The sequence below is a fragment of the Micromys minutus genome, assembly GCF_963924665.1.
Source record: "Micromys minutus genome assembly, chromosome: 17".
In the NCBI taxonomy this organism is placed as follows: Eukaryota; Metazoa; Chordata; class Mammalia; order Rodentia; family Muridae; genus Micromys; species Micromys minutus.
The window spans coordinates 3,827,049-3,838,072 of NC_137952.1; the positions used below are offsets into that span (position 1 = coordinate 3,827,049).

The window sequence follows — 11,024 nt, forward strand, 5'->3', positions numbered from 1 at the left end:
ATAATCACAACTGTCATCGACTGCTGACCGGGTGAACCAAACCTGGTGCAGACACAATGAAGCAGCCAGTGAGGAAAGAAGGACCCATTCTGGGCTCGTCTTGTGCAGGCAAAGGATGCTCCAATCACCAACTCACTGAGCTTCCACCATGCAACTACTTCTCAACAGTCTCCAGCACAGAAAGGGTTACAAAGAAGGCCCACCACATCCATGCAAGCAGACCTTCCTCCTTACTCCACAGATGAAAATATGAGCCAACTAGGTGCCAAACCCATCCTGTGGTTAAAGAGCAGACCCGGCCCGTGCTCCGTCACACTGACGAAATCCAAAGATCAAAGAGGACAGGCTTCCCGGGAGTCATGATGCCACTGCACAAGTGTCACCCTAGGAAAGTGCAGCCCACAGTGGGAACACAGCAGGGGACTATGCTCCAGGGCAAAGAAAGTGTGGCCCACCCTTCCGCATGCAGGCACACGGTGAGTCCGAAAGGATGAGCAGGACAGCACACTGACAGATGAGGAGGGGTTTCCAGCAGGACTGGGAGATGGAGGGACTGAGAGGTGCGGACAAGCAGCTCTCGGAAGTTCACTGACTGGACAGCACAGCTATGTCGATGAGCTCCTGGTTCTGTCTCAGAAACAAAAACTGGAGCGCATCTGAGGACAGATACCTGAGGGCCACCTTTGCCTATATACATAAACACACATACACACACACTCACCCACCACAAATACACACATGCACACACAACACACATGCACATGTGTACACAACCCACTCACAAAACATCCAAACACACACATACACACTTCTAAGAGATGAAGAGTAAGTTTATAGAAAAATAGGGAGAGCAAAGCCTAATCTCAAAACTGAGGGGGAAATTCTCTGGAGAGCGAACTCAAAGGGAGACAGTGGTCAGACAGCACATTCAAGGGTCTGTGGCTTTATCAAGAAGGCATTGGAAAGTCAGGACCAAGCTGGATGGTAGGAATACTAGGATCTGGGACACAAAACCGGACATCACTTAGCACCCAAAGATGGCAATGGGTCAATGCAGGCAGATCAAAGGAGGGAGTGGACAGATCCAAGGCACAGCTCCGACACGAACACACACCTCTGACACGGACACACACCTCTGACACGGACACACACCTCTGACACGGACACACCTCTGACACGGACACACACCTCTGACACAGACACACCTCTGACACGGACACACCTCTGACACGGACACACACCTCTGACACGGACACACACCTCTGACACGGACACACACCTCTGACACGGACACACACCTCTGACACGGACACACACCTCTGACACGGACACACACCTCTGACACGGACACACACCTCTGACACGGACACACCTCTGACACGGACACACCTCTGACACGGACACACACCTCTGACACGGACACACACCTCTGACACGGACACACACCTCTGACACGGACACACACCTCTGACACGGACACACACCTCTGACACGGACACACACCTCTGACACGGACACACACCTCTGACACGGACACACACCTCTGACACGGACACACACCTCTGACACGGACACACACCTCTGACACGGACACACACCTCTGACACGGACACACACCTCTGACATGGACACACCTCTCACATGGGCACACACCTCTGACATGGACACACCTCTCACATGGGCACACACCTCTCACATGGACACACACCTGTCACATGGACACACACCTCTCACATGGGCACACACCTCTCACATGGGCACACACCTCTGACATGGGCACACACCTCTGACATGGGCACACACCTCTGACATGGGCACACCTCTGACATGGGCAGACTTGCTAATTTTCTGTCTAAGGCAGAGGGGGCGGGTGGTCTAGGATACTACAAATTTCTATTTTGTGAAACTAGTAGACAGCCCTGATCTCCCTAAAATACTGAGAGCCATAAGAAAGGCAAAATGGGTGGAACAGGCCAGTGTCTGAAGTAGATGTATGGCTTGCTGGGGTACCCCACAGAGCACTGCCAACACCCACACCTCATCTAGGGAGACTGCTCCATCATCATCACCATCACCATCATCATCACCATCCCTGACCTTGACCTTCAGCATCAATGTCTACCACCTAACATTTAACCGGTTCTGAATTTCCCAGAGATCTGACAACCGTGTCTTCTGTGTCCCCATTTGGAGCCCAAGGAAGGTTTCGATCTCAAAAGGAGTTCAGCAAGCTTCTCTCTAGGGTGAGCTCAACTCCTGGGGCCCCCACCTCACTCTGGAGGGAGCAGCCATTGAGCTAATTTCATCTCCACACCCGTGAGTCATCACTCCAATGTGTGCTCTTGAATCTCACAGCACGCTAAGCCACCTTACCCTGGCGCTTTCTCTGGGAGAGCCATCTCAGCTGACAGTGGGCTGAAGACAGGAATGCTGACATCGTAGCCCTGCCGGTAAGTCCAGGTAGAAAAGCCGCCACCGGCCAGCAGTGCCCTGTAGGAAAAGGAAGAAAGAAAGCTTCTCATGAAAAGTGCCTGAGGTAGGGATGGCAATGGCTGAGTCTTAATAAACAGCAGGAAATGTGAGAGTCCCCGTGCCTGAAAACACTGATACAGCCCTAACTTCCAGCGCACCACACAGGCATCAGCTGCTTCCCATCAAATAACCAGCCTCCCCCCACTGCCTAAAGTCTTTCCTTACTTCCCAACGTGTGTGTGTGCGTGTGCATGTGCGTGTGCATGTGCGTGCGTGTGCATGTGTGCGTGTGTGTGCTGTGTGTGTGCGCGCGTGTCGTGTGTGTGTGTGTGTGTGTGTGTGTGTGTGCATGCACCAGGGCACGAGCTGTAGTACATGTGTTGAGGTCAGAGGACAAGTTCTCTCCACTATGTGGGTTCCGGTGATAGACCTCAGGTCATCAGGCTGGATGGCAAATCCCCTTATCCGCTGACCCACCTTGTTAGTCTCTGTGTTACATCCTTCAGACCTCACTTGACTCTCTAGAAAGCAAACTGATCCTTTTAAAAACTTTTATTATCTTTACGTGTTTTGCTTGCATGTATGTGCACACACTACTTGTGTGCAGTACCTATAAAGGCCAGAAGAGGGCGTTAGATTGCCTGGGATTAGAGTTATATAGATGGTTGTGAGCAGCCATGAGGATGCAAAGAATGAAACCCAGATCCTCTGAGCAGCTCTTGACCACTGAGCTCTCCAGCCCCGTACTTTATTCTCAACACACCCACAGGTGGGAGAGCAGGTCTGAAGGGAGACTCTGCAGTCACTTCTCGCTCTCTCCTGGAACCTCACAAACTACAGACGAGGTAAGCAGACTGGCTAGCAGGTGTCACGTGCCACACTACATCAGCCAGATGCTCCAGGCCCTGGCCCAAGCAGCTCTCCTGCCATCCTAGAGCTGTGGCACTCACACTGTGACACTCACACTGTGACACTCACACTGTGACACTCACACTGTGGCACTCACACTGTGGCACTCACACTGTGGCACTCACACTGTGGCACTCACACTGTGGCACTCACACTGTGGCACTCACACTGTGGCACTCACACTGTGGCACTCACACTGTGGCACTCACACTGTGGCACTCACACTGTGGCACTCACACTGTGGCACTCACACTGTGACACTCACACTGTGGCACTCACACTGTGGCACTCACACTGTGACACTCACACTGTGGCACTCACACTGTGGCACTCACACTGTGGCACTCACACTGTGGCACTCACACTGTGGCACTCACACTGTGGCACTCACACTGTGGCACTCACGCTGTGGCACTCACACTGTGGCACTCACGCTGTGGCACTCACACAGCCTCCACCAGCTCCCACTGCCCCGCCAGAGCCTCTCGGAGTTTGTAGGCTCTAGTGTTCTTTCTCCTTAGTTAGAAAACACCAACCACATGTTTTAACTGATCCTGTAAGTGTGCCGATGACACTTCATCAGACAAAGGAAGCAGGTGTGGATCACAACCACCATTAGCTGTGCTGTCCCAGGGCCCCAACCCATCGAAAGCACTTTCTGGGGGTGATTTTTCTAGTTCCACACACCTTGGAGTCTGAGTAAGTACAATGTCTGAGACTGAAAAACACATTATTCTTTCCATATTAATCACTCCCAACCTCCTCCACTGATAACAACTTACACTCCCTTCCAATGTGACCAGTTTTAAGTTCAGAGATTTTCAAAGCACCCCTGAAAACCTCACTTTGTTTGCTTAAGCACTCTGAAACCAAGGACAGGCAAGTGGGTAGCGAGCAGGCTCAGAGCCTCTCCAGCCGCCTGTCTACTTCTAAGATGTAATGACTATCCTCAGTACCAGCACACGCTCTGATGCTTTCCTGATTAACATGCAACACTGAATCCATCCAACATGAGCTTGGGCGGGTTCCATGGCTGTGAATGCAAGCGGACCCTGCAGGGCTCAGGGCCGCTGTGCAGAGAATGCACGTTAGAGACAGGCACCAGGCAACGCAGGGAAGCCAGCTTTGTGGGGAATTAGGCTGTTACCCTTAGCCCCACAGGGAAGGGGAGTGTGGAGCATGCTTCCTTTCTCACATCAACATTCACTGTTACCCTGTTATGGTGTCCTTGTGGCTCCAAAAACATTATTATATTGTGGGGGAGGGGCTGGTGGACAGAGGAAGTGTGTGTCCGTCTGAAGCCAGCCCATGTCACACACCCATACACACACACACAGGTAATGTCCCCCACGTGGTCTCAGAAAGAACCCTGATAGCCTGTCAAGCTGTCCTCAGGTGAGGCCTGTCCTGAGCATCCGACACTGGAAGCCCAGCCTCTTGAGCAGATGGAGCTTCCCAAGGCACGGCACCGCAGAGACTGCCAGCTGCCTTCATTCTCAGACACATGTTTCCCATTGCCTGCAGAGTGAATGTCTGAGCAGGACATTCTGTTTCCCTACCACAGATCCCCAAACTGGAGCTCAGTTCCAGAGAGATGTAATCAAAACCTTGCCAGAACCCTGAGCTGATGATCCTGCTGATGGCCAGCTAAGGAGCCAATGGAGAAGGTCTCCAGCGCGGACTAGCCAGGGCTTCCTGACTCTAGAACTCCTGACTCCCTGTCACCAATGCTGAGCCTCACTCCCACAACCCGAATCCCATCCACAGAGGCTCCTTCTACCACTGACCTTTCACAGTGCCAAACACAGGAGCCTAGTAGTTTACCAATTTATCTAAAGTACTGTTGAACAGGCTGTGGTGGCACATCACACCCTTACCCAGCACTTGGGAGGCAGGGACTGGCAGATCTCCGAGTTCAAGACCAGCCTGGTCTCCATAATGAGACTGTCTCAAAATAAATATAAATAAAAATAAAACAATAAAAAAATACTGAACAGAGCTTGGTGGTGCACACTTATAATCTCAGCTCAGAAACCTGAGGCACTAGATGGTGTTGTTTCAGGCTGGTCTGGACTACAGAGAGAAGATATCTCAAAGCAACACCTAATCGGTGGCTGGGGAGATGGCACTCAGTTCTTACAGTCTCAATACACACAACTGTCTGTAACTGTTCCACTTCCAGGTCTCCAAGGGCATCTACTCACATGAAGGGCACATAAATGCATCTAGGCACATACATATACACTTTAAAAAGATATCGTTTCCTAAGTGCTATTATGTTTTAGGTATGACACTCGGGTTATAATTAATGCAGAGATCCACACAGGAATGTCTGCATATGGAATAATAAAAGGTCTGGAATTTGCTTCTGGATAATTGGGGGAGGAGTACATCTGGACCAAGACTGCCCGGAGGTGGTGATGGTGGGGCTGACAGTGGGGGTATGAAGTTCTGTGCCAACCCCCTCTTCTCTTGAATAGGATTCAAGTTTCCCTAACAAGTTCAAATCAATGACTATATGTGCCTGTACTGATATGTACAAGACACAGTCAAAGAAAAGCTAATGAAAATTCAAGGTAGTAATATTCCAGATCATGTCTGAGAAAATCAACATCAGTTAAGCATTAAAGAAGTCTAATATGCTCCCACTAAAGTTAAACTTAATGTACATGTGGGGGAGGTGGGGACTATATAGTGTGACAGTTTTAATTGCTAACTTGGCACAATGTAGACTCACCTAGGAGAGGACTTTTAGTAAGGACTCTCAGGGAGAGGCAGAGGTTAGCTTAGTTATACTGTTAATTATGGGAAGGACCCATCCTCCAAGCAGGTGCCACACTGGGTATGAATTGTACAAGAACAGAGCAAGCAAGGGGAGTAAGCATGTACTTCTCTCTCTCTGCTCTTCACTGTGGATGTGAAAAGCTGCTTCCTGTTCTTCTTGATGCCCAGATTCTTTTTCAGTTCAGACCCTCACATTCCTCTAAGCAAAATACTCTGTAAATATGCATATCATGAATTCAGACTTCAGGGATCAGATCTAGCACACCTGCCTCCTCATTCCAGAACACCAGACACCCGGTTCCAACTGACGATGTCCTATGCTCCTCTGAACACACAAGGGGATAAAGCCTTTAAAACAAGCCTAGGACTCCACCAAGGCACCAGTGACACACACAAGGTATAGACCAACTATGTGCTGATCTAACAGTTTCACCTTCCTGGTTCCACCACCCAAACACCAACCACCAAGAACTCCAACACTCCCCCCCACACCCCGCCACTTGGCACCTTCCCACATTTAACACTTCATTAAAAGTTAAAAAAAAAAAAAAAGAAGAAGAAGAAGAAGAAGCCTCTTACACAGAGTATACAGCAAGATCCTGGCAAAAGTAAAGTGTGTCATCAGGCATGGTGACACACATCTACCACCCCACACTCAGGAGACAGGCAGACAACGGATCTTGTGAATTCAAGGTCAGCCTGGTTCATACAGTGAGTTCCTAGCTAGCTGGATCTACACAGTGAGACTATGATTTCTTTCTCTTTTTACGTGAAATATCCCAAACAGAAAAAGCAGAAAGCACACCCAAAACAGAAAGCCTTTTGAAAGCATACACCAACGGGAGGGGTAGACCCTGAACCCCACAAACTCTCTCCTTACCTTCTTTGTTCTCAGAAGCATCTCCCTTCCTCAGAAGAATATCAGCAACTAGACATAACCCATTTCATTTTAAAGCCAGTGGGAGCCTGCCCTTAGTGTTTTCTTGGTTCTACAACCTTGCAATGTGATGCTCCTTCCTTTGTCCATATTCCTTATCTGATCTGTCTAGGTGTCTATAAAAGCAGCTCGGTCAGCAGGCCAGTCAGGGATCACCTGGGGTTAAGTGCAGCTGCAGATGTGTGGCCACACTGCCCTCTGTTGGCCACAGGGCTCTGCATCCCTGTGTGGCCACACTGATGTCCACAGGGCTCTGCATCCCTGTGTGGCCACACTGATGTCCACAGGGCTCTGCATCCCTGTGTGGCCACACTGCCCTCTGTTGGCCACAGGGCTCTGCATCCCTGTGTGGCCACACTGATGTCCACAGGGCTCTGCATCCCTGTGTGGCCACACTGATGTCCACAGGGCTCTGCATCCCTGTGAGGCCACACTGCCCTCTGTTGGCCACAGGGCTCTGCACATTATCATGTATCTTTTAGTAATCGTCCTATTACCAGACAGAAACTCAAAACTGACTTAAGATATCCACTAGAAACATAGAAGGTTCAGACTAGCCATCTGGGCAGACACATGACACTGGACATTTCCACAGCTAATAATATTAGCCTCTGACAAGCTGAACACAGCTGGTCTCAGAATGTGACCTCTGTTAGTGACACTGATCCCAAGTTCAGCATCATCTAACAAGACTGGAAAAAAATGAATCTGCTCACATGTTTGTAACACTCCTGCAATCTGAACACTGTCCTGAGCTGGAGCCAAACTTTCTGCTTTCCTCAAAGCTGTCAGCCAAACACTAAAAGAAGTAACACACCCGGCACCTCATTCTGGAACTTTCCAGGAGTCAGCAGCTAAAATGAGTAAGCAGATGGGCAGGAATGAGTGACTCGGGTCGGGGCAGGTCGGGCCAGCTTTGCCTACCTCTGCCTGGTAAACTTTACCAGGAAGAATGAAACAAGGGAGGGGAGAGTGGGGTGAAAGGTTTCCGTGTTCCAACGCTAAGTATGCAACCCAAAATCCTGTTTGAGTGTCCTGCACATAGGCTAAGGAAGCATTGCCTCCAGTTGGCACTGATTGGGAAATAAAGTTGCCAACAGCTAATGGCTGAGCAGGGAGACAGAGGCAGGACTTTTAGGATTCCTGAACAGGAAATGCAAGGGAGGGAGAAGGGGTGTGGGTACCACACCATGAAGGTTCAGGAGGGTGAGACAGACCACTGTAGGTAGGTGCAAAGGGAAGCAGCCCCAGAGGCTGCCCAGGAGACAAAGCAGCAAAGATACAATACAGATTTGAAAAGTGTTAACTCAGGAATATTGGAGGGAAGTGTGTGCTAGTGGTTTGGAAATGCCCAACCACTGAGCTAGTTACGGCGTATTAAATATAGAGGTTGCAAGTCTTTCACTGGTGAATCCAGAGCACTTGGGTGGGCGCAGGGCCGCACACACCCGCAGGAGAGCTGTATGCACCTGCAGGGAGCAGAGAGCAGACTTTAAATATTCACCACTACATCCACACCTCTCTCCTCGGAAGCTGCAGGACCACTTTTGGCAAAGGAGCCCACATTCAGAAAGCATGGGCACTTGAATCCTGAACCTAACTGGCTTGGAAACTCAGCTGCTACACTTGAAAAACACTAGCCTGGTCTAGGAAAACAAGACAGTTCTTAGAGCTGTCCAGGACCCCAGCTCCAACTGCTTCCCCAGGTTTACACAGGTTCCGCATTTCTGTCTTAAGAAGGAAAATGCTTAAGAGGCTTTTTTAGTTTAATAAACAATTCCAACCATAAAATATATCTTAGCAGGATCAGGAACCTTATTTATTGGTTTATTCATTTATTTATTTTGTTTTTTAAGACAAAGTTTCTCTGTGGTCCTGGCTGTCCTGGAACTTACTCTGCAGACCAAGCTGTCCCCAACCTCAGATATCTTCCTGCCTCTGCCTCCTGAGTACTGGGACTAAAGGCGTGAGTGCACCACCATACCTGTCTAGGAATCTACTTTTGTGGGAACAAATGGTTCCTCTTTAACTTACCCAATCCTCAGAAATCCATTGTGGGACAGCCAGGGCAGTGTGGGACATGCTCACCTGTCTCTGGGGACATCCAGGGCAGTGTTGTAATCTGGGGGACCTCCAGGCAACATGTTGAACAGCAGGTGATTTGTTCCTCGATCCCACCTATTGAGAAAATAAACAGAAAATCCACAGCCATGAAGCAAAGAGTATGTAACACTAGATCACCTGTGCAAATGGCCCCAGCCTGCTACAGCGCCTTCTGCTGGACACAAGCATAAACAGCCACAACAGTAAGGCCTCTCAGGTGCAAGGTGAGCCCCAAAGGGACAAATTAAAATTAGAAAGATATATACTTCCAACTTGTCTGCTACATAACCATTTCTGATCATTTAAAAAAAGGCAGAACAACCCTGAAACCTACATAAATGCTCAAGAAACAAAAGTAGGGGCTGGAGAGGTGGCTCAAGTTAGGGGCACTGGCTGCTCCTCCAGAGGACCCAGTTTCTAACCTCAGCACCCACATGGTGGGCTATAACCACTCCAGTTTCAGGGAATCCATCCAATGTTCTCTCCTGGCCTGTGAGGATACCAGGCACATATGTAGTCCACAAACATACACATTTAAATAAAACTAAAAAGAAAAGTAATAAACCATAGAAGGCTGATTAAATTACAGAATAGCCATAGAATGGAATGCTGCACAATGTTCAGAATTGTGTGAGAAACCACGAAGCTCTAGGGAGAGGACCCGGCAGTACAGTGTGAGGACCCGGCAGTAAAGTGTGAGGACCCGGCAGTACAGTGTGAGGACCCGGCAGTACAGTGTGAGGGCCCGGCAGTACAGTGTGAGGACCCGGCAGTACAGTGTGAGGACCTGGCAGTACAGTGTGAGGGCCCAGCAGCACAGTGTGAGGGCCCGGCAGCACAGTGTGAGGGCCCGGCAGTACAGTGTGAGAACCCGGCAGTAAAGCGTGAGGACCCGGCAGTAAAGTGTGAGGACCCGGCAGTAAAGTGTGAGAACCCGGCAGTAAAGCGTGAGGACCCGGCAGTAAAGTGTGAGGACCCGAGTTCAAGTCTCAGCGCCTATACAAAAGCCAGGGAAAGTAGTGTATGCCTGCCACTCCACTGTTGGGGAGACAGGGACAGCAGCAAAGATCCCAGAGGCTCACTGACCAGCCATCTAGCCAGATGGGCAGACTCCAGATTCAGTGAGAGTCCTGTCTCAAAAATTAATTAATAATTAAGGTAGAGAGTGATAAAGACACCCAACATCAACCTCTGGGCTCTACATAGAGTGTGTGAGTGTGTGTGTGAGTGTGTGTGTGTGTGTGTGTGTGTGTGTGTGTGTACCCTTGTACGGATACATGCATCCACAAACTCACACCATGAAATTATTTGAAAAGATATTCTTAATGTATTATGAGAAATGAAGCTTCTGTAGATTATGATTACATAATGCCATTCCTGGCCACCAAAAAAATTCTTTATAACTGAACTCATATACACACCCAGCAATTTAATACAAGAGAAAAAAAGACTTACTAAGCCCATTTAAACAGTAAATGTTGTTCCTTCTTAGAGTATGGAACAAATCTTACATTTCTTTTGCTGAGCTGCCTTTCCAAGCTTTTCACAGTAAACAGGAATAACCCCAATGACTGGGGTGGAGGTTGGACATTTTAATCTAAAAGGAGAAGTATAGGAGAAGAGCCTTCCTTAGCTCTAACCTCCACGAAGCCCAGGCTGCCACAGCAGCACAGGATGGCCGACCCCGGCTGGCACAGACCTCTGGCTACATCAGTCACCCACATACTTGTGAGGCAGACTAAGCATCTGGAAGACACAGTCCTGCCACTCCCATTCCCTCCAGATCATCCCTGGGCTGTGGCTGCTAGGTGTCAGGTAC

The 11,024-nt window shown here is 49.4% G+C and overlaps 1 protein-coding gene across 3 annotated transcripts in view; it reads right to left on the reverse strand.

Annotated features, from left to right (window-relative positions):
* Positions 1-11,024, reverse strand: part of EXT2 (exostosin glycosyltransferase 2) — a 129,529-nt gene that overhangs the window by 107,960 nt on the left and 10,545 nt on the right. For all 3 annotated transcript variants that reach the window (XR_013975384.1, XM_080931181.1, XM_080931180.1), the window contains exons 3-4: positions 9,191-9,280; positions 2,374-2,490 (exon numbers count right to left, since the gene is read on the reverse strand). Coding sequence is in view for 2 of the 3 variants with exons in the window: in XM_080931181.1 (XP_080787307.1) it covers positions 2,374-2,490; positions 9,191-9,280 (207 nt within the window). In the remaining variant the exon portion in view is untranslated. The remainder of the gene's footprint in view (positions 1-2,373; positions 2,491-9,190; positions 9,281-11,024) is intronic.